Consider the following 26,030-nt stretch of genomic DNA (forward strand, 5'->3'; position numbering starts at 1 on the left):
TTCAATCTATTAAATAGATGTCTGCTTTTGAAGCTTCTTTTAATTATGACATATATTTACAGTTTCCTTCCTTGATATATTTTGCAATCCTGAAGTGGAGGGGCTTAAGTAATAAAAAGCACGATTTTTTTTTTCTTCGGGGCTGGGTACCGAACCCAGGACCTTGCACTTCCTAGGCAAGCGCTCTACCACTGAGCCAAATCCCCAACCCCAAAAAGCACGATTTTCAATGTGAAAAAAAAGAATCTGTTTAAGCAGATGAGCCTTAGCTGTTCTATCAAAACATTTTAATGACAGATTGTTCCTATGCAATATGTATGGCATAAGCGAATGTATAAGAATAATATTACAGATTGGATATAATGGCAAATTCTTTAATCCAAGGACTCCAGAAGAAGAGGCAGGAGGATCTCTTTGAGTTTGAGGCCAGCCTGAGATACATAGTAAATTCCAGGTCAGCCACTACATTGTGAGACTTTACTTTAAAAAAATTATATAATAGAAACATGGTATATATTTTTGTAAATATTGTATAATGGGTGCAGTAAATATGGCAAGTAATGTTGCCGTAAGGTGCCATGTAAAAACCCAACATTATCACGTTGAGTCAGGGTCAGAGACCTTTAGAGTAGCCTGGACATTCTTATTTCTATTCCCTGTGACACACTTAAACACCTATAAATACCTTGTCATCAGGAATTGTCCCCATGAAAAACGAGTTGTGGAAATGTCCTGATCGCTGCCTTTTCTCATTTCAAACATCAGTCAGTAATTGTGATGTTCCTCTTTTAGCTGGCAGCCTATCTCCTCCCTCTAGGAGGTGAGAGAATGTCGCCTTTGGTTTGTTGAATTGTCTAATAATAACTGTAGCAGCACATATTTCCGTGAGGTTTATGGCTGAGAGAGAATGCTCTCCCATATCCTGTTTCAACAAACGTAGAGCAGTGTGGTCCTTGACGCTGTGGGGGACAATAAAAAAAACAAAAGCTAAGGAAGGATGCTAATTGAACTTGAGCCTTTGAGAAATACCAAATAAGCCAGGTGGTGGTGGCACATGCCTTTAATCTCAGCACTTGTGAGGGAGGCGGTGGCAGGCGGATCTCTGTGAATTCGAATCCAGCCTACTCTACAAAGTGAGTTCCAGGACAGCCGGGGCTGCACAGAGAAACCCTGTCTTGGAAAACCCTGAATAGATAGATAGGTAGACAGATACATACATACATACATACATACATACATACATACATGTGTGTGTATATATATGTATATGTATACATCCATACAAACACACATTCATACATACATATTAAAATATGTTTCCTATGGGCTAAACAAGCTGCTAGGTAGGTAGGAGAATCCTGTCTATTATTTGACCATGTAGGTAAGACATGTTTTTAGGAGTTCTGACCACTCTCAGAGCCCAACAGGAAGTAAGGAAGTCATAAACTACAAAGTACACTCAGAAGCGTAAAGGGCTGTTTCAATGTAATTGGATCTTCTATCTTGGTGGATCAGGGCCCTACCAGCCAAAAAACGTCACCACTGCGCACACACATGACCACTCTGGCTCTGTCCCCTGCACTTCAGTGAGTCTCAGCGGGCACCAAGTGGAGCAGTTATTCCATTTCCTGTGATAACCATCAATGCCTCCCGGCCTCAGCCCAGCAAGTTGAGAGTTAACAGGATGTAGCTTTAGGACCAGCGCTCCTCAGGAATGGTAACTCGAGTGGCTGCACATTTAGTCTCACAAAGAAAAGTGGATTTCTAGAGTGAACCATGAGTCACAGGAGCCCGGCTTCACGCCCTTACGAGTGAACAATGCAGAGGGAGAGGCCACGAAGGACAAAAGAAAGGAACACAGCAATTGCAGAAACTCCAGACTTTAAGGACCTGTCTTCCGGTTAAAAATAGCTAATGAACGTCCCAAAGTGCCAGGCGGTGCGCTAAATGGTTCATGTGAATTGAGCAAAACCATTAAAGATATCATTTGATAATCTAAATATTGTCAGGTTGATCTAACCAGAATTGCGGGAGAAGGGTAGAGAAGGCCAGTCAGTGATGGCACTTTGTCTTTTACAACCTGATGCACAAGGCCTGGCCTTAGTCAGGTGGTCAGCAAGGACAGGACTCGGGGATGCACGCCTTCTTGTTAACAGTCAGGATGTATTTCCAGCTTTTGTGCATTATACTGCGGACATTCGGTTCAGACAAACAAGTCAAAGCCTCCAGCATTGTTTCAGAGTAATCCCGAGAAAGAGGAGGAAGGCTTGGGTGGGTCTTCATTGTTGAAGTTCATTACTTTATTGTGTTGGTGGTATAAGTCATTTTCTCCTTTCACTCTACATTAAGCTTTTTTTTTTTGCAAAAGGGGCGGGGCTCTTAGAGATTATTTAACACCAGGTCCCTCTCCTATCTTCAGGAATAGCTATTCTGAAAACTGAGTTATAACTGCTGTCTTTCTTTCTTTTTTTCTTTTTTCTTTCTTTTTTTTTTTTTTTTTTCGGAGCTGGGGACCGAACCCAGGGCCTTGGGCTTGCTAGGCAAGCGCTCTACCACTGAGCCCAATCCCCAACCCCTTAACTGCTGTCTTTCTTAAAGATCCTGAAAGGGAGTATGTCTCTCAGTCCCTTCTAATTACGACTCTGCTACTGTAGCTGCTGTCAGAGGACCATTTATTGTTTGCTTGTTTGTTTGCTTGTTTGTTTTGGGTTTGGGTTGGTTTGGTTTTTTTTCCCCGAGACAGAGACAGGGCTTCTCTGTGTAGCTACAAAGTGGAACTACAAAATTAAATCCGTTATGTTAGTCAGAAAGGAAGACCCTAACAGCCCCTTCCGGAAATAAAATGAAAAGACTTGGATTAGAGTGTGTAACTATAAGATCAAGCGAAAAGCTAGACGAGCCCTTGAGTGAGCTGAATCGCTGCAGAGTGTATCAATACAGAATCAGTTTCTGGTGAACCTGCTTGATCATATATGATACAGAGTGTTTTTAGGCCAGTGGCATTTCTAGAGACATTTCATGCTCTCGCCGATTAACGTCGCATGATAAGAAATATTTAGCTATGGTAATATTCATTACAGCATTGTTGGTTTAGACTAGAAAAGTCTGGAAAACAACAGAATATTCCGCTGGGATTGGTTCAGTGTCCCAACTATATCATTCATATTTCCATAGACATTAGGGCTATTTCTGCAGAAGACTGGTTATACGGGACCACAGCTGCAACAAACGATTTGGGGAGAGGGGTGGAAACTGGTCTCAAGACAGAACTATGACTATCTTGTTAATTTTTACAAATAAAATTAAACATGTGTGTGCACACATGTATACTTGAAATTTTAAACAATCTTTAAATTTTTTGAGATGTGAGTTTTACATAAGCTAAAAGGGCTAACGGGTAAGTAGAGAGGTCTTAAATCTATATCATTTGCCCACTGAGGTATAAGTAAGAAGCTCTATTAGGAGTTCTTGCCAAGTTCAGAGCCCAGCAGGGAGTAAGGATCTCGAAAACTACAGAATAGTCCTAAATGTTAAGGGGCTACTTCAATATAATTTTTAAACTTCTTTTTCCAGTACTGTGTACTTGAGATTTCCCACAACCATGTTGAGTATTAACTGGTGTTCTCCTCGTGATGGTTTGTATATGCTTGGCCCAAGGAATGGCACTATTTGGAGGTCTGTCACTGTGGGTCTGAGCTTTAAGATCCTTATCCTAGCTGCCGGGAACCCAATCTTTTCCTGTTTGCCTTCGGAACAAGATGTAAAACGCTCAGCAACTCCTACATCACGCCTTCCTGGATGCTGCCATGCTCCCCACCTTGATGATCATGGACTGAGCCCCTGAAACTGTAAGCCAGCCCCAGTTAAATGTTATCCTCATACAGGTTGCCTGGTCGGGCTGAAGAGATGGCTCAGCGGTTAAGAACACTGACTGCTCTTCCAGAGGTCCTGAGTTCAATTCCCAGCAACCACAAGTTGGCTCACAACCATTTCTGCTGGAATCCGATGTCCTCTTCTGCTCTGCTAGAAAACAGCGACAGTGTACTCTCAGACATGAAATAAATAAATTAAAAAAAAAAAAGTTTCCTGGTCATGGTGTCTGTTCACAGCAGTCTTGTTTAAGTGGCCATCTTTTACAGTTTTTTTTTTTTTTAAGGTTTATTTATTATATACCTTATAGCTGTCTTCAGACACACCAGAAGAGGGCATCAGATCTCATTACAGATGGTTGTGAGCCACCATGTGGTTGCTGGGATTTGAACTCAGGACCTTTGGAAGAGCAGTCGATGCTCTTAACCACTGAGCCATCTCTCCAGCCCTTAAGTGGCCATCTTTAAGTGGAAGGTAACTTACTGTCATATATAGAAGACACTAAAGGGGTTGGGGATTTGGCTCAGTGGTAGAGCGCTTGCCTAGGAAGCGCAAGGCCCTGGGTTCGGTCCCCAGCCCCGGAAAAAAAAGAAAAAAGAAAAAAAGAAAAGAAGAAGACACTAAATAGCGATCCACATTAACAAAATCCTCTGAACAATGCACTAAGGGAGAGAGAGAGAGGAAGAAATGAAGGAAGAAAGATAAAATTGCTGTCAAATATAGAGAAACAGGCTGAGTAGGTGACTCTGACCCAAAAGTACATTTCCGGTCTCCTCCAGTTTTTCAAGCCCTCCATCGACTCCTGCTTCTGATACTTGAGTATCCTCAGGGGTGTTTGATAGTCAGCACCTGGGGCAGCGCTTGATGTACTTGTTCTAACGGTGTTGCATTTTTTCTACTGATTTGTAGGTTTGCGATCCAAGCGATGGACAAGCCAGCTTGCGTTTTCTGAATCCACCTCAACTTCTTGTGTTTGTTCTTATTTTACCCCAAACACACTCTGATTACCAACCAGAGAGCTTTTCTTGAGGAGCACAGGCTTCAAAGCAATTGTAGCCACTCAAAAATCTAGATTTGTCAATAAATACAGATGTAATTGCCGGGACACGATTGTTCAAACTTGTGTTCAACTCTTTTCAAAAGTTCTCCCTTGCTTAAGTTGAGATTCCAGTCCCGCCTTTGTCATTAAGGTCTCCGGGACCTTGGGCTCCACAGTTTGAGGGCACAAATGGTGTGTGTGAAAGCACTCTGCAAGTTGTATTTGAAATGTAGTACTTATCAAACTCGATCTCTAAATTTCTCCAGGGCCTACAATTTTTAGTCATTTTTAAAGTAATTTTAGAAGGTCCAAAAGTGAGGTTTTTGGGGGTTGGGTTTCTAACAATTCCTTTTTTTTTACAAGTTAGATATATAAGTTGACTTTTAAAAGTTTCCAAATAAAGATTTAAAATGAAAATCATTGACCCTCAGCACCAGTTTTTAAGGTTGTTTTTACTTGGGGTTGGGGATTTAGCTCAATGGTAGAGCGCTTGCCTAGCAAGCACAAGGCCCTGGGTTCGGTCCTCAGTTCCGAGAGAAAAAAAAAAAAAAGGTTGTTTTTTACTTAATGTGTATATGTGTTTTGACTGCATGCATACCTGTGCACCATGTGGGTAAGCTGCTTCAGAGACCAGAGGGCATCTGATCCTCTGGAACCGACATTACAAACACTTGTGAATCACCATATAGATGCTAGGTTCTGCTAAGAGAACTGCAAGAGCTCCGGTCCTCTGGCAGCCCCCCAACCTCCGAAAATGTATTTTAATGACACAAATGTAGGAAGATAAGAATCTCAATAAAATACATGAAATTAGATTGGTTGCAGAAGAACCAAGCACTGTTCCTCTATAATTCTGTGGAACACTTTGCTAGACTTGCACCTATCTAAATGCACACCTTTGAAAATCACCCAGTTTAGTTCTCTAGTGCTCTCACTACTGCACCAACACAGCATTTTTCATCCTCCATCAAGATGTGGTGTGTGTGTGTGTGTGTGTGTGTGTGTGTGTGTGTCACGTATGCTTTGCCAACCCTAGTTCACTTATCCTTCAGAACTACTTGTTAAGCCCTAGACAGTCTCTACTTCTAACTACTGTACCAGTGTTCAAAGTTGTATTTAAGACTTTTTTTTTTCATTTTTCCTAGGTCTGGAGTGATGGCTCAGTGGTTTAGAGAACTTAACTACTCTTACAGAAGACCTGGAGACCAGTTATTACCTGCATCAGGTACCTCTCAAGCACCGGTGATTCCAGTTCATGCAGTCCAGTTCCCTCTTGCATCCATGTATGTGATGCACAAAAACTCATACACACACACACACACACACACACACACACACAAAATAAAAATACACCATTTTTTCCATTTTAATGTTTATTTTAGCATTGACTTAAAAAAGTTTTACAGGCTATACTCATGTTTCATAGTGCCCGAGGGAGCTTTTGTAAACCTTAATTTTCAGTAAAATTTTGTACTTGAAAATAAAGACAAGTCCCGTTTTATCAGTTTTTAATAAAAAATTACCTTGTTTTAAACGATGTCGGTTTTATTTTGTAATATTCATTTGTACCTTTTGCACTAATAATGTACTTCTCGACATGATCCAAGACGAAACTGCTTCTTTGAAGGATAAGTATAGCAAATTTTATTATGCGCAAATTTATTGTCAAGTTTTTCTGTTCATAACGCTAGTGATAATGAAGTTTCTATTAGAATTGCTCCTTTCAGATCAAGTGTATTCAAAGGAATACGAACAGACACAGGGTGAGACTAATACCAGGTTCTTCATGTTCCCTTAAAAAATGGGGGAAGGGGAATTAGCGACATTTCACGGAGCCCTGAACCCTTAATTACTAATAATCAGTAGGAATCTGCCACTTCCTAAACCCAGCTCGCCCGGCGCAGCTTTTCTCATCAGAGGCCACAACCTATTTCGACACACTGTGCAGGAAAAGGACGGCTCCAGAGTGACCTGAAAAAGGATCAAAGGCTATAAACCGCTTCAAACGCGGAAAAAAGATCACTCAACTCCCAAGGAGACCAGAAGCTTTCATTGGCCACATTTGAAAAGAAGGTGACTCCCTAACGCGCTCGCCTGACGCATAGCAAGACACTGCCCTCGGGGTCCAAAGTGATTAACAGGTAGCAAGAGTAGAGCCCCGGACGGCCGGAAGTGGAAGTGAGCCCGGGCGGGGAAGAGCACAGGCTACACCAGACCTGCGCAGCCCGCAGGCATCTCAGTGCGCAGGCGCACCTGGGCGTGGCTGGGTGACGCTGGGAGCGTGGGTTGCGACTCTCGCGGATCCGGTTCCGCCCTCCCTCTCTCAGCCCACCCTACCGAAAGAGCGCCCGAGATCCCTTTCCCAGAGTGCTCCGCGCCGTGAAGAAGCGGCTCCCGGGGACTGGGGGCATTTTGTGTTGGCTGGAGCTGGAGTAACAAGATGGCGGCATCGGCGGAGTGACGGGTTCCCTCCGGGCCGGAGCCGGCGGCAGTGGTGGCAGCGGTACTGCCGCCCTAATTCACCGCGCCCCTTCCCCAGCCCGCGACGTCGCCGCGAACAAGAAACAGCGGCGGCCGCCCAAATAGCAAGTGGCCGAGCTTCAGCAGCCGCGACCACCCTTAACTAACTGCGGCCAGGCCCTCAGCGAGCGGCGGCGATCCGGCTTCTCTCAGCCGCCTTTGCGCCCTGAAACGCCAACAAAGCCTTGGTTTTAGGTTGCCTGCCGCGCTCCTCAGATCTGCCGGGTGGAACAGCCCCGGAGGCTTCCATCCTCTTCCAGAGGTGTCGGGGCTTGGCCCCCGCCTCCATCTTCGCGTCTCAGGATGGCGAGCAGCAGCGGCTCCAAGGCCGAATTTATCGTCGGTGGGAAATACAAACTGGTGCGGAAGATCGGATCTGGTTCCTTCGGGGACATTTATCTAGCGATCAACATCACCAATGGCGAGGTAATCACCCGGTTCTGGGGGAACGTTAACGCTGGGCTTTTTTTCACCCCCAACCCCCCTAAGTACTCCAAACCTTCCCACTGCACGCACGCACGCACGCACTGGGGAGTCCAGAGCGAGCCAGTTTTCCTGGCTTAGCAGCCTCCCCCACTATTTCCCTAAAAAGGAAAAACCCGATAGAAAGGGAGGGTAAGCTCTGAGGTTTCCCACCTTGTTCAAAGTATTTCATTTTAACCGTTATTTAAGAGGAGAAGGGCGAAGTCGTGTATGATCGCCATGGTTTTCTTTGTATTTCTCAAATTTAGTCTGGGGTTCTTGTTCCAGTTAGAACAGTTTCCTTTAAAAAGTCTCGCCTTACGTTCCAAGGTTGCCTGTTTTCTGGATGACTCCTTTTGTTTCACTCACTTTAGATTTAGAGGACATGCCCGTCTCTTCACGTCCTCATAGTGGCAACTGGAAGCAAGCATTGCTAACATTTCTCGTTTCCCAAGTGAGTTTGAATCCGTAGGGATTTTGATACCATCGTCCCCTTTCCTCTGCAGGAAGTGGCAGTGAAACTAGAATCCCAGAAGGCCAGGCATCCCCAGTTGCTGTACGAGAGCAAACTGTATAAGATTCTTCAAGGTGGGGTTGGCATCCCTCACATACGGTAAGAACCTTGAGCACGTAGTCGATCGCTGGGAATTGCGAAATGGTGAAAGGGGTTGAGGCTGGTAATTGGACGCGATGAATCGGTCTTGGTACTGCGTCCTCCAGATTCCATAGTTAACCGTAATCGTTGAGTAATTTTTAGTTCTCCAACTTAGTTGAAATTTTGTTGTACTGCTGCATTCAGCTTCTGTCATTTTTCCGCTTCCTGAGGCTTTCGTTTGCAGTTAACTGTGCGGGTCGTCTTTGGTCCCTACGCGGAAGGGTTGGCTTTTTGTTATTTTTAAGGAGGTACCTTTGGTGTTCACACGTTTGTCCCCTGAAGTGTGTCCCCTGAAGGTGTGGATGTGCGTGAGTTTGGTCTACTGGGGTTGCTATCGGAGCTGGTTTGGGAAATGGCTGCTCTTTTGTTGTGTTTTTGTTCCAACATGTCTTCCTCCTCCGCTTAGAAAATGGCGGAGCGACGTGACTCAACCCCCATATTCCTGCCTTTTTCTTAGCTTGGAACCACAAAATAAGCTTCCTTTAGCAGCCTTAACCCTGAAAAGCCGAGAATTGAGTTTCATAAGGCCATGAGAATCTGGGAAGGAAATGACATGACAGTATGTGATCTCTGCAGCAGATGCAACATAAACTTGGGACATTTTTACTCGTGTAAAATTCTTACTATCCCTGTCCAATGCACTCATTGCTTTCTGCTTCTGTGAATGGCAATGTTTGATATGTTTCAGTTCCTACAAACTTTATGTGTAATTGCAAAGGCAGCTTTGAACAGCACCAACTGTTGAAATCTGCTGGTCAGCTGAATAAAAGAAAGCTTCGCTTGATAACAGTTTGATAAATAGTTTCAACCTGTTGAGTTATTTTGTTGGTAACATTTAAAGAGAATTAGAAGGGGCTCAATGGTAAATAGAAATAATCAGGATAAAAACTGCTCTTTGAAATATTTTAATGTTATTGGGATAATTTTAAATTTTGATTTGAAATTAACCTTTTTTAAGATTAGTTTTAAATCTCAACTGTTTCGTAACAGTACTCAAAGATAACATTTGCAGATAGAAAAATAGTTGAAAATTAAATGGACATAACGTATTCTCTCTTCTGTCCCTCCCTCTCCTCTAACTAGAATGGGCTATATAGACCACACACCCTGGTCCTGGAACTCACAGAGATCAGCCTGCCTCTGCTTCCTTAGTGCTGGGAGTAAAGAATTGCACCACGCCTAGCCTTTTTTTTTTTTTTTTAAATAGAAACATTTTAATAAAGATGTTGGGAGATAAATAACCACCAGTCATTTGTAAATGAGCTCTTTGAAAAAAAATCCAGATTTATGTGGCAAAAGATTGCAGTGAAATTGGAGGTCTAAGTTTGAGTTTCTGACCACTTTTTGTCCCTAATATACATGGGGGGAAATAAAGCCCTTGGCCTCCACTGATTTGCTCTTATTACCATTGTTTTCCCTGGGATTTCTTTTTTTTTTTTTTTTGGTTCTTTTTTTCGGAGCTGGGGACCGAACCCAGGGCCTTGCGCTTCCTAGGTAAGCGCTCTACCACTGAGCTAAATCTTCCCTGGGATTTCTTAGAAGTACTATCAGCCTGTATCAGGTCATTTGTGTTTGATTCTTTTTGTATGTTGCCTTCTGTTGGGAGAGTTGTAAATTTCAAAAAAAAAAAACGGGCATAGTATTTTCAATGCTAAACAAATGCTAATGTGTTGTTTAGTCTAGTAGCTTATTTAAGGACCTTGCAGATACAGATCATTAAGGGCAGTGGGTAGTATTCTAAATGAGCAGATGAATAAATTAACTTGGCAGCAGACTAGTAGGTGCTTACTATAAAGTGAGTGCAGAGAGAGTTAAGGCCTTAGTAAGCTTTCTGTGGGTGTGGCTAAATAGATTAACCTGGCTTTTAAATTAAGGCTTCCTGGGAAAGGAATGAGATTTCAGGAAGAAAGCTTGGTGGACTGGTTGGGGAGGGCATCCAAGAATAGATGGCTTCTGGGAGTGGTTCCTAAAGCAGAATGTGGTAATTAGGTAGGGGTGGGGAAAGTGTACAGGGATACTTAGTAATGGGAGCAGTTGGTACATAGAAACAGATTCAGTGTGTTAGGTTTTGTTTTTAATCATCTTTGAGACAAGGGTCTGATTGTAGTTTCTGGCTGGCCTCAAACTCAGATTGTTTTATCTTTCTAATGCTGGTCACCCTGGCTGGCCAGTTCATTGGTTTTAAAGGGAAGTAGCATTTTCCCATTCTTTTTGTATATTGTTCAGTATTTCTATGTCACTTATGCATAATAGGTAGGTAGGTAGATAGACAAACACACACACATATAATATTGGTACTTACCAAGTTGGTGCTAAATAGAGCAATATGGGGCTGGAGAGATGGCTCAGAGGTTAAGAGCACTGACTGCTCTTCCAGATGTCCTGAGTTCAAATCCCAGCAACCACATGGTGGCTCACAACCATCTGTTTGGGATCTGATGCCCTCTTCTGGTGTGTCTGAAGACAGCAACAGTGTACTTATATATATATATAATATATATATATAAGATATATATATATAAATAATATATATATATCTTTAAAAAATAAAGCAATATGTTTTATCCATTAGTTGATATTTTATAATTTAAAATTTAAATTTTCACCTCATTGTACCCATCCCCCTTTCATACTTAGGTTTGTGTACACAAATATAATCTGTTTATAAGATTGACTTTAAGATTATCTGGTATATCCTAAAAGAAACTCAGTTCTGGCCTACAAAGGTGGTGGCCTCCCTCTTCCTCTGTACTTTGAGGGACGTACAGCCACTTAGAAGTCTAACCTCAAGAGTGAAATATGACATTCAGTTGTTGGTACAAGAAACTAATTCCTTTGGCTTGTGGAACATCTGGAAGCCCATCTAGAATTGCCGTCTCCTTTATATTCCTGTTCTGTGTGCTGTTCTCAAGTCAGTTCACTTCCTCTAAGGGAAAAGGTTTAAATAAACAGGAAGAGTTCTTACCTGAGTGGAAACAGTTAGGGATTGGATATTTGAGCTCTATATCTGCTCAAGGCTCTTGAAGCTAGGGTTATCTAGAGTTGGTCTCTTATCCTCTTTAAGGCTCATCAGCTTCCTCATGTATACAGTTAAAAAGTTACTAATTTATTACTGTCTTTAGTTTTGTTGAGGGTGGGGAATGTTGAGGAGACTCGGCAGTGAAGAGCATTTAGGTCTGAATTGAGTTCCCAGCTCCTGCTGCTCTCCCCTGTCACCCAGGCATCTGCGCTCACTCACACGACACACAGTCACATAGTTACACGACTTCTTACTCCCGAGGAAAAAATGTTTGGGAAATGTATTTTTCTGGGAAAAGAACTCCTTCCCAGTTTTTTTTATAGTCAAAAGTTTTGGTGTGAATAAAGATTTCCTATTTAAAGTGTTTTGATTGCTTAATTGCAGACCTCTCAGTTCGTGAGTTTGTAAGACCTGCTTCCAGGTGGTCATTAGAAGCATTCTCTTTGTCAGAGTGTGGTGCTATGTCAAAGTCATACCATTAAATGTGTTTTTATGAAACTACCTCCAAGACTTACCATCTGCTTCTGGCAACTTTTAGGTTAACTATTTAGGAAGACATTATAGTAAAATATACTTTTATAGGAAAATTGTGTATAAAGGGTGTTTTGGGTATGGGAAAATAAATTTTACCTGTGTTTTTCAACCACATCTTCCTGCATTTATTTGTATTTATATTTATGAAGCATTAGTTATTACATTCACTGCTAAAAGGAGTTTAGACAATTGCAGTCTTAAACTTTTGCTTTCAAGTATATATGTTGTGAATAAGGTTGTAATGTTAGAGACGAAAACATTTGAAAGTATTATGAAAAGTGACTTTCAAATTGCACCTCAGGTCAAGTATACTAAAAATGCTTTGTATTGCTAACTTGTGGGATGGTGTTTTGAATCCACAAAATGTGAGAGCATGAGAGAATATCTGATACAAATTAAACCTTGAGTTCCTAGCTCCATGTTCTCCTGAGAGCCATTATCGCCTCCACGTCAAGGTCATATCCTGCCTGCACTACACTCCACACCTTTATTTGATACTGAGAGAGATATACTTTCTCATTCGCTGTCCACAGTTCTTATGTCTCTATCCACACATAATTAAACAAAAAACAAAATGTAGCTTAGAGTTGTATGTCAGTGATGAAACACTCACTTAGCCTATAGGACACTCTTAAATTTAAGTACCAGTATTCCAAGGAACAATATAGCTAGGCTTGGTGACTCATACCAGTATTCCCAGCATTTCGGGCATTGTGAGGCCAGCCTGGGTAACATAGCAGGACCTGTCTGCAAAGAAAAACATGTATAGACGGAAGGCTAGAATCTGTTGGCATCCTTTGGAGTCAGGGTCTTACTGTGTAACTTGTCTGACCAGAAACTCACCTTCTAGATCAGGCTGACCTTCAACTCAGATATCCTTTCTCTTGGTGTTGGGATTAAAGATGTTTGTTCCCCGGTACTTTTCACTAATTCAATCTTTAAAATAGATTATTAAGTAAGTTTATTAAGTAAGTTACTTGAATATCTTTCGTAGCTACCAGTGAATAAATGACTGCTTAAAACAATGCTCTTTGGTTAAGGCTTAGATATATTTATATATACTGAAGTGCAAAGATGCTAATGTTTGGTTGAATTAGTTTTAACAAATGCACGCCCTTACTGAGATACAAGAATTATGTATAAACTACAATCTGTGACCTTTTTAGGGTAATTTTTATATCATAGTTGTGTGTCGTTTCTTCTGAATTTAATGAAAGTACTAACAACAAGAAAGCCTTCAGGTGGCTACTGTGCTTCTCCCCTTCGGTACTCTGTAGAGGTTACCTGACAAAATAACTAGGTGGTCGTGATGCTCCTGTGAATAGTGATAGTTGATAACTTTAATTTGATTCTCCCTAGACCTAGAATATTGCCATTCCCTAGTCTCAGTGACCAGTGAGTGGAAATGTATTGTAGCTGTTTTCATAAGGATTTTGAAAGTGCCATACAGAAAGAATTTGTTGAAAAGCATTAGATACTAAATGAAAAGGCAAAAGTCAAACTGCATTTTTGATGCAGGAGGTTCAAGCACAGCCTGAGCTACAGCGTTCAACAACAGCAGCAGTACAGCAATAACCTATCAAACAGAAAAGAGCTCAGTAGTTAAGAATGTGTGCTCTTACAGCAGATCTGATTTATTTTCTCAACACCTATTTTGGGTGGCTAATGACTAACTCCAGCTCCAGGAATTCAGCTCCTCCTCTGTGATCACTCCACGCACGGCACATATAAACGTTTTGAAGAAATGAATAAGATGAAGAGCAGGAGTCACACATCAGGCCTTATGTATTAATTATCTCTTTTAAACAAGAGGCCTACGAGTTAGGAGTGTCATATAAAACTCATATAGTGTGTGACAACAGATATTTAAGACCTCATAGGGTGAGTCTGATGTCAAAAATACAGGAACAGCCATACTACACTGTGTAGGGTTTTAATAACTTGCCTGTCTGCTCAGCTAACTTATCCCTATTTTTTTCTGAACGACAGATCAGTAAGACCTTGACCTTTGAGTTGGCTCATGCCTTTAATCCCAGCACTTGGGAGGCTGCCTTAGGTGGGCCTCCAGTTTGAGACTAGGCTAGTTCCAGGCGAGCCAGGGCTATCCAGAGAAACTGTCCCAGAGTTTCTGTACTCTTTATGTGCTGCTAACCTCATACAACCAAATGGTTTGGTGATTTTTGTTGTTTGATGAGGGGTATATCTAAAACTGAATTGAAAACACTTTTTCCTGCATTCCTACAGTGCTTTGAAAAAAGAACTTGGTCTTGCTGATAGGGTCAGCATAGCCTTCGGGGATAAAGCAGCTCTTGCTCTGACTTTGTATGTGTCTGCTTTTTTATCCAGCTGTAGGAATAAACACTGTACATAGAGTGTATGGTTGGGTTCCTTAGCTTCTCCAGTTCTAAACTAAGATTGGGCTAATGCTCTTTTTGCCTTGAATACTGTTGTAAAGAAACCATTGTATTGTTGAAATTTAATGTCAAGAACCAGGTGTGATAGAACACACGTGTAATCCCAGAATTCAGAATTCTGGGTCAACCTGGGCCACAAGTGATACCTTGTTTTTTTGGTTTTTTTTTTGTTTTGTTTTTTAATTAAAAGATCTTTAGCTTATTATAAGTTTAATTACTATCTTAGTTATTTAAAATTTCCAGGTTAATATCAAGAGGCAGTTGCTGCTTTGGGTATTTGAGTATGGTGTGTAATTTTTTTTTTTTAAGAAAATGGCTACAGTGGCTGAAGTATAGGTAGCATCAATTGCCCATGTTTAATTGGCATTGCCTTTAAATGTACAGTGGAGAAATCTACAAGTGAGCTTTATCTGGCTTATCTGAGATTGAAAGGCTTGGAAACAGCTTCACTCATACTTCCTACTTGGTAAAAATGGAGGAGAGCCTTCTGGACTAGAGCTCATACTTTTACTACTATCATTTCCTACTTTTCTTTCCTTCACATTATTTTTGGTTTGTTTTGTTTGAGATGTATGTAGATAAGGCTGGTCTCTAACTCAAGATCCACCAACCTTAGCATTCCTAGTGCTGGCATTGAATGTGTGCCTGTGCCACAACTCCTGACTTCCTTTTTCTGTTCTTCATTATGCCTGTTATATATTAGTTGGAACTGGTTTGTGTGTGGTCTGTTGACACTGACTTTAAGTTATTCCTAACACCAAATTGTATTTAGTGAAATCAGTGTTCCAGTCTTGAACTTCTGTACTTTTAATTCAGAAATGAATATTAGCTTCAAATCTATAGTTGAAACTGTCTCAGTTAAGTTAATATACTTAAACTTATAAGCATACTTAATATAGCATATCTAAGTAAGCTGTATATAAAAAGCTCTTTTTGAGCTCCCACTGTGTAACAGCGAGTTTAAAATAGGCACACTTCAATGAAGAGTCAAAAAATTTGTTTTTTTTTAACATGTGTCATGAGTCAAGCATGTGGCACCAGTAACTTCCTCTGAAAATTCACACAACCATGTCTCAGTCTCACAATAAGATTGAATGTGTAAGGGCGTGAGAGTTTTCAAGAGGATAATATATAAGAGAGAATAAGCTTCAAACTACCTAGAAACACTCGGTTGCTTTCATTGGTCAGTGTCTTTTTTAGAGGTGGCTGTTTCTATGACAAAGCACCATGACCAAAAACAACTGGGAGGAGTTTGTTTTAGCTTAGAGTTCCATAGCACAACTGAGGGAAGTCAGAGTAAAGCTGGAGGCAAAAGTGCTCACTCGCTCGCTCAGACTGCTTTACAGCAGCATTTAGGACAGCCAGGTGGGACCTGAAGGAACGGCACCACAGTCTTTCTTATTCACAGCCAATCTAGGGGGACACTTTACAGATTGAGGTTCCTGCTTCCATATGACTGTCTTGTGTAAAGCTGACATAAAAACTCCTTGCTGGCACAGTCAGACTTAAGAGACAGATTGCATTAATGTTGTCTGTTTGAATCTGGTGAAGTGAGCCTTTCTCAGACCTTAACGTTTGTAGTAATTAGCTACATGACGTGGTGGAGAGATGGCTCACCATCTTTTCTTGGTTAAGAGCATCTGTTGCTCTTTGAGAGGATTGGAGCTCTATTCTGAGCACCAAGATGGCAGCTCACAGTCATCCATAACACACAACACACTCTCACTCTCTGTCTCTGTGTGTATATGTATATACATATATGTGTAGACTTGTGTATCCGTATACATACATGCAGAGTTGTTTGTCTTAACTTGGCAATCCTCTACCTCTGCTTCCTGAATACCGTAACTACAGGTATGGGCCACTGCTCAATACTGACATGGGAAACAGTTCCCTCACAGCCTCTCTCAATGTTAAAATTATGATCATGAGCCTCCATAAATACTCTGTCTTTAAGATTTTATAACTTCTAATTAGAGTATAGGAGAAATATTAGAAATAACTTAAAATAACAATTTGCTAATGAAAAGTTTGAACTGTTTAATGTGTGTCTTTTTTTTGGGGGGGGGTTCTTTTTTTTGGAGCTGGGGACCGAACCCAGGGCCTTGCGCTTCCTAAACAAGCGCTCTACCACTGAGCTAAATCCCCAACCCCAATACTTGAATCTCTTGACCTTCAGTTGTCTACACTTTGCCCCATAGTACTACCACTATTAGCAGTGTTTAAAGTAGTGACAACATGAGCTGCCAAAAAAATTCATTCATTGTGATTTTTGTCACATTTTAAGTAGTATAATAAGAGTGTGTTGCTTTATCCAAGAAAAACATTAGTAAAATAGCTGATATAAAATGGTTTTTTAGTGAATTAACTAGTGAATAAGATAAGGTAACTGATTCTTCTTTGTATACAAACCACACTGGTTACCTGCAGTTTATTGTGACCATTCATGCTTTCGCCTGACTCAGTAAAAGTAACTTTTTCTCAAGTAGAAATTGTCTGAAGCCTTCTGCATCTGTCTGCTAGCCTAGGCCTGGTCCTGGAAGCATCTAGCCTCTATACAATCTAATCTAGGCCCAGAATGTTTTCAGCCTCTGAGAGCTGCCACCGAATAAATGCACTCTGCCATTCTTAGTTCTTTCTGAGCTCTGGCTGGCAGATTCAACTCTACACTGGCTGAAAACTTCTTTCCAAGCTGACTGAATCAGTCTGGCTTCTATCTTGTCCTCTCATGAATTGTTCTGCTTGGCCTCAAACTAAATCTAGCAGTCTATTCTGACCTTCTGGTTCCTTCTCATTCTCTGGCTTATTCAGTCTTCATTTGTGTCTAGTTTGTTCCCTTCTGCTTTTTTTGAACTGTCTGTAAAGTCCTCCCAGTAAAAATGCCTGGTGTCCCTCCCCACCCAACCCCTACCACCCTCTCTCTGCATTGCCCCTCAAGTAGCTTCCCTTTCCTCGATTCTCATGAGAGTTGGGCATATCCTATTCTGTCAAATCTTAATCTGATGTCACTTTGTCTGCCATTCAGCCATTGGTGCTTCTTTCTGCAAACTAAAGCGACCTTCATTGTTTGGGATTAAAGGTGTATACTAAGGGTGTATCTATTCCAGCCAGAAGGATTAAAGGTGTGTGCTAAAGGCTAAGCCACAGCACAACTAGAGACAGGCTTTTCAGTAAAACAGTAAAAATCTTGGTGTTTACAATGAGGTCAAGCATCCTGCAAAAACTCTTTATAGTGTGATTTTTTTTCTCTGACACATCTTATTTGACCATACATATTGCATAGTAAACAAATATAATTGTGAGAGAAGATATTATTTAATTTTGTCTTATTAGCTACTAAAAACATCTAATTCATACATGTGCAGTAGCTTGAGTAGTATTGCAGGTTTTAGACTGATGAGAGAATTCAAGAGTACATAGCCAGAAGAAAATGTTCCACAACAATACCCTTCTACATCTCGGTCCACTTTTATATTCTTTGGGAATATTCCCTGGGTCTTGGAGAAGAAGATACAGAAGTCTCCATTTAAGGCCCATTTGCAACAGTTAATGTCAGCACTGTGACCAGTTAGCAGTCTCTGCATAACTGCACATAACCGACTGCCAAAAGAAGTCACTGATGGCAGCTGATGGCAGCACTGGTGCATGGACATAAAAAGAATATTTAGAAGGCATTCTGATCTGCATGCAGTCTTTAGTCAGCAGTACAACAGTGGGGGCTTCCCTAGCAGGGCCCATGAGTTCCCAAACCACAGGCTTTTGACCAAGTTCATAGTACCAGATGTGAATTACTTCCTGGGAGCATTGTATAGTGAAGTCTTCATATTCTTAGGTTAATACTAATGTTTGTAAGTCAGTGCTATTTATCAACAGTGCAGCATATTAGAGCACAAGTGTAAAAAAGAAATAACATTAAAATACCTAAGAAGTAGTTTCCTAAATAGCTGTAAGTAATGCTCCTTTTTTCTTTTGTGTGTGTGTGTGTGTGTGTGTGTGTGTGTGTGTGTGTGTGTGTGTCTTTTGAGATAGCATCTCATCTTACCCTGGAGCTTAGGTGGACTCAGCCCTACCTCAGGCTCCTGAAGGCTGGTGTTACAGCCAACATTCACAGTTTTTATTTTCAACAAATCTTGGCTTTAGTTCCTATTTATATTTGAAACAAACTGAGCCAGGTTAAGCTTTTTATGTCACAACAGTTCTAGTTTTCCTGGAGACAAAGGCTTGCTGTATACATAGCCCAGTTGGTTCCATATTATTTTGGAGAAGAATATGTATTTGCAGACATTAAAATGTGAAAAACTTAGGGTGGTGATTTCTAGTCCTTGGGACAAGAAAAATTAATAATAGCACATGAGTTATTGGGGAAATTTACCTAATGTACAGAACAGGATAGTTAAACAATCCTTCTTGAAAAGATTAATCATGTTTGCCAATCAAAGTACAGTTTGGTGTGGAGGGAGTCATGAGCAGATGATAGGCCTTTCTGATGACTTGTAGGATGGCTGATGGAGCCATTTCCTTATTACAAAGAATTTGTCCAAGGTCCAGGGGAATGATGCAGAAGGCTACAAAATCTAGCTGTGCTGGTGCAGTCATTAGGTGGCTGTGTAGGAGGGAAAGGTCTATTCTGTTGCTCCTTATTTTCTGTGTAACAGTGTAGTCAATTATCCAGTTTGTTTTGTGACTGGAGGAAAGGTTACCCTAAATTAAAAGTATAAATCTGTCTTTGAAACAGCGCCATCTTAGCTGAGGATGGCTTAAAACTCACCAATTCTCCTTAGTCTCTCAAGTGCTGAGGTTATTACGGGTGTGAGCTACCATGCCTAAGAAATGGTTTTAAGCCTTAACCTTAACAATTTAAATTTTATGATATTAAGTGATGATTAATGTTTTGTATTGACTCTTCTTGTTTTGTTAGGTGGTATGGGCAAGAAAAAGACTATAATGTGCTAGTCATGGATCTTCTGGGACCCAGCCTCGAAGACCTCTTCAATTTCTGTTCAAGAAGGTTCACTATGAAGACTGTACTTATGTTAGCTGACCAGGTATGTGAACTTTTGACAAAACAAAAAACAAAAAGGTTCTTTATAAAATGTCAGCATTTCATAGAACTGGGGTTTTATTTTTGTTTTATTTTGTGCATGATGGCATAGACTCTAAAATCCCAGCATTCAGGAGACTGAAGAGGGGTTACCAATTCAGTTCCAGCTTGGACTTTATACCAGATCTTGTTTATGATGATCAAAGAATAGCAAAGAACTTTTTTTCTTTCTTTTTTAAATTAATAAGGCACCCAAATAACTAGCAATGAACCTGGACAAATTAATGCCTAGAAGAGCCAACACTCTAGTGAGGGGAAGACCAGCTAAAGTTGTAGCAAAGGCTTTCTTGCCATGTAGTCCTTGGCAGTTACTCTTTTCTTGGTGTGTAGAGCCCAGAAAGATGTACCTGCTTTTGTCTTCTGAGTGCTGGGATTAGAGGCAGGTGCCACCACATCCAGCAGCCCCATGTATTTAATCATTTCCACTCAAAACAGGCCAAAGGCCATTACTAGTTTAGGCCTGAATAGCCAGCAAGCTTGAAATAAATGAGGGGCTTTGTTGTTTGACTTCCTGTAGTTCTAGTGCTGACTTAAGGGATTTTCTAGTGCTGAGTTAAGGGATTTGACCTACTGCAGTGTTTCAGAATCTCAGCTGCTTCTTTGATCACCTGTTCTACCCTTTTTCTCTTTCAGATGATCAGTAGAATTGAATATGTGCATACAAAGAATTTTATACACAGAGACATTAAACCAGATAACTTCCTAATGGGTATTGGGCGTCACTGTAATAAGGTTAGTTAAATGCTCTTTGCATGAAAGAACAAAGAGTAAAATATTGATATGAATTGCTTTGATAAACTTTAAATCTTTAAGAAGCCATAGTAAATTGAATTTGCTGTGATTTGCTTAAGAGATTGTGCTAGAAGGATAATGAGTTAACTATTAACTTAGTAACTTGAAATATCTTCTCTACAATTTATCCAACCAAGGTTAGTTTATTTATGTGAAGCTTTTTAATGAGCTTTAATCAACTATATTTAACTTGGACAATTGAATCTAGTTTTCATTCACTTAAATAGTGAAAATACTTACATATAATCCTTCCTGAGTGAAACAAATCAGATATTTAACCTTAGACTCTAAAGTGTGGGTTTTGTAATACATGCGCTTGTGCCAATGTGGCAACCACTGACCCATCTGTCACTATGGCTGAGTGTGGTTGATACTGAGAATTCTTCACTCCTTGGATTGATGTATTTAAAAGACTAACTCTTGGGCCTGCTTCACAAGTGGCTTACAGTTTATTACTTACAGTTTATTACTTGGGTTTCAGGTTGGGTGGGTTCTGCAACCCTCCTCCCTGCTGTTACAAGAAAATGCTGACTAGTGAATTGAACGTTTGTAGAGTAAAACGAGTGCTTATTGGGGTTCCTGGTGATCATTCCATATATGGGGTGATTAGGTTGTGACGCATGATTGCAGTTAGAAACTAATGATATTGATTTTGTCTGCAATGCTTAGTCTTCTTGAGTGAATTGCTTTCTTTATTCCTTCACTGTTGAGCTCGGGCAGACAGGCAGCATTGGCAATGCACGAAGCATGCTCCGATCTGGTGATCTCAGAAATTCTCAACTTCAGGACAAACGGGGTGGGAGGGGGGCTTTTTATTTTGTTTGTTTTTTGGAAGGAAACTTCCCATTTGTTAACCAGGTAGGGGATGTGGTGTTTTAGGTCCAGCTGTAAATGTTTACCTTTGTTTGCCTGTATGAATGCCAACTTGGAGCCATTATTAGAACTGGTGTTACTTGTTAATGCTAGAGATATTAATGTTGGTCTGACCAAGTTTTAGGAAATTAGATTTTTCACCGAATTTCATATATTGAATGGCTTTTTAGCCATATAATTTATCTTGCATCCCCAAATTGCATATAAAGAAACGTACCTTCTCTCTTTGAAGCATCCAGGTTCTTAGTTATTACTGTAAACCTGGTAATTGGTTGGAAAAAATATCGGCCTTAATTTTTCCTCCTGTAGTTTTGGTAGTTTGACTCTTCTTTTGGCCATCTCCTCCCTGTTTCTTGTCCTTAAACACCCCTTATGCCCACGTGGTCCCTGTTCTGCATAGCGGCAGAGCAGTGAGTGCATGGTTTTTGCCCTTACTTTAAACAGTGGCCTAGATAGTAACACCTTCCACTCTTTCCCCTTCTTAGGAATAGTCTGTTTAACTATATAGATGTCTTGGGAAGTCCATGCTCCATTTTTAGAATCTGTGTCCTCGGTACAGATAGTAAAACGGATTTGTGGCACTGCTTACCTGTAGCAGTTTTGAGAGAGACCATAGATATAAAGTGCTCTGTTTAAGTTCAAATATAAATGTTCCTCTTGGACACTTTAGTGTCTTGTTTCTGTAGTTGGTTTTTTTTTTTTTTTCTTTTTTGTTATGTTTTGTTTTGTTTTCTGTACTACTGTAGTTTGAAAGTGCCCATTGTGTAAGACTGGCTCCTTCAGTCAGCTTGTACCAGTAGATTTGTATACGCAAGGGATCAGGCTTGATGGGGTGGGGGCAGCTTCCAAGTTTGGCTTTTGAAGTTAAATTTCTTACTTGGAAATTGTTCTGAATTTGATATTGGAGTAGCTACTCCAATCTTACTGAATTTGCTCATCTATTCAAGTAATCGGCCCTGCATGGTTTAAAAATAAATTTTAAGGTGACTAAATGCCTTCTACCTCTTCCTTACTGAAGATTTTTCCCCCCATTCATTCTTTTTTGGGGGAAGGGCAGATTGTGGTTTTAAAGATTGCAGATCCAAATTCCCCGTTTTTTAATTTAAAAATTAAAGAGCCAAATGTCACCATTGATATCCCTGTTTCAGGCAGTGACACAATCATAGTGGCATTAAAAATGAAGTATTCTAGAATTCAATGTTCTTGAGCATGTGATTTTTATTTGGAAAACAGAAGCTACAGTGCTTGGTGGAAGAAGGATGGCATTTGGCTACCCTGTTCTTTCTCTAATGCCTCGGTGTTGCCTGTCTGCGCCGGCCATTGTTGCAATGTACGCAATACTGTTTGATGCACTGCCACCTCTATTGTCTGTTCAGTGTTTAGAATCTCCAGTGGGGAAGAGGAAAAGAAGCATGACTGTTAGTCCTTCTCAGGACCCATCTTTCTCAGGATTAAACCAGGTCTGAAACTGTCTCCTATTCCAACCTCAACCCCAAATTCATGTGCTTTTCTTTCTTATTGTTTTATTTTAATTACCTTTTATTTAATTCTGGGGAATATAGATCTCGCTCAAGCACCTCTTACGTTGGCATTATTCAGACATACTTGGCAAACATGTAACATTACTAAGATATTTTCGTGGCTTTTGCTTAAAACTTTTAAAGCTTAGATCAAGCCTGAATGAAAATAGGATATTGTCTTTATTTTAGATTGCTAACATTGATGTGAGGAAATGCTATTAGTTTAGTATTGGAACCTTTACTTAAAAAATAAACCTGAGGTAGACTAGCTTTAAAATGTGTTTGGAGTCAGAGAACTTAGTATAGAAATTGAGTCTCACTGTGTTGTAGTGACTGCTCCTCTGTACTTTCCTCTCCTTCCCTAAGAACCTCAGGTAAGTATAGTCAGGCTTCATAGCCAGTATTTCTCAAACTTGATTCTGAAATCAGACTGTCAGTTCTTAGCTTCAACCAAATGCTTGCTTAAAAAGCATTCTATGCTCTAGACTAAAAGGCACTGTATTCATAATAGAATGGTGACAATTTAAGGAGTAAAGAAACTAAATGGTCAGTGACAATTAGCAACACAGTACCTTAATATATGACCTGAATTTAGATTTGGGCAGGACAAACAACTCAGTAAGTTAATTACTTTATATTTTATTTACTTCTCTAGAAGTTGTAGTCCACCCAACCTCACCCCCTGCCATGTGAACTTGTTTGTTTTTGTTTTGAGGCCAGGTCTCTGTAGCCCAGTTGGCCTAAAGCTTAATATGTACACGGGCTGGCCTCCAAACGAGAGCCGTAACACCTGCCTGCCTGTACTGACATGTCCATGGGAATCGCTTGTTTTGGTTTTCAAGGCAGAGCTTTTATGTGTATGAGGCTGGCCTGGAGAGCTTAGATCTGCCTGCCTCTACCTTCTTAGTGCTGGAATTAAAGGTGTGCACCACCACCACCCAGCTCCAGTAGGAATTTTTATAGAGACAAAGGAACATTTACTTTAGGGATGTGACTATTTGTGCTTCTGGAACCAACAAGTCTTTAGTTTTTGATAATATATTCTCTGAAAAGATTATATTGGCATAAATAACCAAAAAATGAAGGCATGTGCAATGCTGCACACTGGTTGAATTGTCTAGATGACCTCTCACTGATCCTCTGCACTGCTCCAGTTTTGTTTCTGATTTTTGGTGTGTTCAGTACTCTGAGGGAATAGCCTACTGTGGAAAGATTTCATATACTCAACCTCATGTAGACAAAGAAACACCAGTATTGGACTGAGTTGTGGTGCATGCCTGTAATCCAGCAGGAAGAGGAAAATCACCAAAAGTTCCAGACTGGGACTAGTTGCATAAGGAATTCCAGATGACCTAGGGAGTTGTTATCTGTATACCCAGACAGGTTCTCAATAAATAACTTCCAAACACCTTACTTACTGCTGTGGCTTAATCTTGGTTAGGGGTAAGAGCACATGACTTGATGCATCCATTATAAGAGGAAACAATTTGTAAAAACTCAGTAGCCTCATTTTTACTTACCTTCCCATCTGTATATTTTGCTTACATTTTGTAGCATGACAGCTTGATAGTCTACTAAATGTTTTAAATTTTATTAATACTATACAAGCTAGTTAGGTTGCAAATACTTACTACAAGTTCCCAGAAAAGTAACTGGTCCCACTAATGACTGCCTGTGTCTTTGCAGGTGCAGTGCTTATGCTTAACTGATACTGACTTTCCTTACTTGGTTCTCTACCTTTAGGTAGTTTCTTAGTAAAGATCGGGCATTTGAGGAGGTAGTATTTGCTTTGGGGAGTTTTTTTGTTTATACTTTTGTTTTTAATACTGTTTCCTCATTTTTGTAGAGGAAATAACTTGAGTACTTGAGTTTCTTGTATCAGCTTTTGGTTGTTTACACAGTACTTGCTTATTGAGTACCAGCTCTCAGACACATTACATCCACATTAGCTCCCTTTCCCTTCTCTGAAAAACTGAGGGGAGTAACAAGACTCCTTTGTTTGTTTTTCTGTTTTCGGTGTCAGTCTGCAAAACGGTGCGCTGGTTTTCTATTAAGAGGAATGACAGTGTGAGCTGAATGTCAATTAAAATACTTACCCATATTCCTAAATAACTCGATTGCTTAGGTAGTGTAATATTAGATTTACAGTTTTGTAAATAATGAGAGATTTGTAATAATCTCTCATTAGTTTTGTATTATAGTAGACCAAATGAAAGTGTATAGTTCATAATAGCTGGCAGAAACAAGTTTTGTTTGGCTAGGGGGTGTTGTCTCACTGTGTAGCCCTGGCTAACCTGGAACCTTCCTTGTAGCGCAGGCTCTCCTTGAAGGAAGAGATCTGCCTGTCTTTGCCTTTCAAATTTGGGAAATAAAGGCATGTGCTGCTACCCCTGGCTGATATTAACCCAAATAGATAATTTGTTTACTTATTTAATGTGTTTTAAAAGATTAAGTTAGCTCAAGGCCCTGGGTTCGGTCCCCAGCTGGGGGGGAGGGGGGGATTAAGTTAACACACTGCCTAAAACATCACAAATCCACACTGGCAGAAGAGACCCAATAGTTTAACAAAAAGAATAAAGTACAGATAGAATTAGAAAAGACACAGTCTTCATGTGTTCTATGTGCACGTGGAGATGTTGATAATGTTGGAGATAGACTTTTATTATAACATAGTATGATAAATAGGAAGTTAAAACTTCAAATACATTGGTAAATAGAAATGAATTTTATTACCTTTTCATCAAAAACTAGGTTTCCCTTTAAAAGCTACAGTTTTGTAAGCAAATTTGAATTACTTAGTGAAATGTGCTGTTAGTACTTTATTCCTGGGGCACCATGTAGATTATATACAACTAAACATTTGCTTCTAAAATGCTGATGTGATTGGGTTAGGTCGGTTAAGCAGATAATTTGTAAGCCACCTTAATTTAAATGCTATGCTTTTAATTTTTGTATTAACATTTTATATTTTTCAGATATCTTGTGAAACAATGTAGTGCATGCTTTTTTATTTTAAAAAATATTTTATTAACAATATCAGACTTTGAGGATTATGTTATTGAAATAATTAGCTTTTTATTGACATTGATGTACTGAAGAGTCTCTGTGGATGAGAAGATACGCAGAAAGCTGTGCCTAGATTTGATTGAGGCATGCTTTGTTTTATCCATAAAAATGGGCTGTCAAGTTTCATGAGCATCCTTGACAACTCTGCTGTGGGACATGTATATT

The 26,030-nt window shown here is 40.2% G+C and overlaps 1 protein-coding gene across 12 annotated transcripts in view; it reads left to right on the forward strand.

Moving 5' to 3' along the window:
• The first annotated feature begins 7,239 nt into the window (after positions 1-7,239).
• Csnk1a1 (casein kinase 1, alpha 1) overlaps positions 7,240-26,030 on the forward strand; it is a 33,255-nt gene continuing 14,464 nt past the window's right edge. For 6 of the 12 annotated variants that reach the window (XR_015642101.1, XM_087592011.1, XM_087592013.1 and 3 more), the window contains exons 1-5: positions 7,274-7,855; positions 8,398-8,504; positions 19,432-19,558; positions 20,248-20,346; positions 22,656-22,739. Coding sequence is in view for 9 of the 12 variants with exons in the window: in XM_087592011.1 (XP_087448137.1) it covers positions 7,733-7,855; positions 8,398-8,504; positions 19,432-19,558; positions 20,248-20,346; positions 22,656-22,739 (540 nt within the window). In the remaining 3 variants the exon portion in view is untranslated. 12 annotated transcript variants of the gene reach the window in all.

Source organism: Rattus norvegicus, chromosome 18, assembly GCF_021556685.1.
Source record: "Rattus norvegicus strain SHRSP/BbbUtx chromosome 18, alternate assembly SHRSP_T2T, whole genome shotgun sequence".
NCBI classification, from domain to species: domain Eukaryota; kingdom Metazoa; phylum Chordata; class Mammalia; order Rodentia; family Muridae; genus Rattus; species Rattus norvegicus.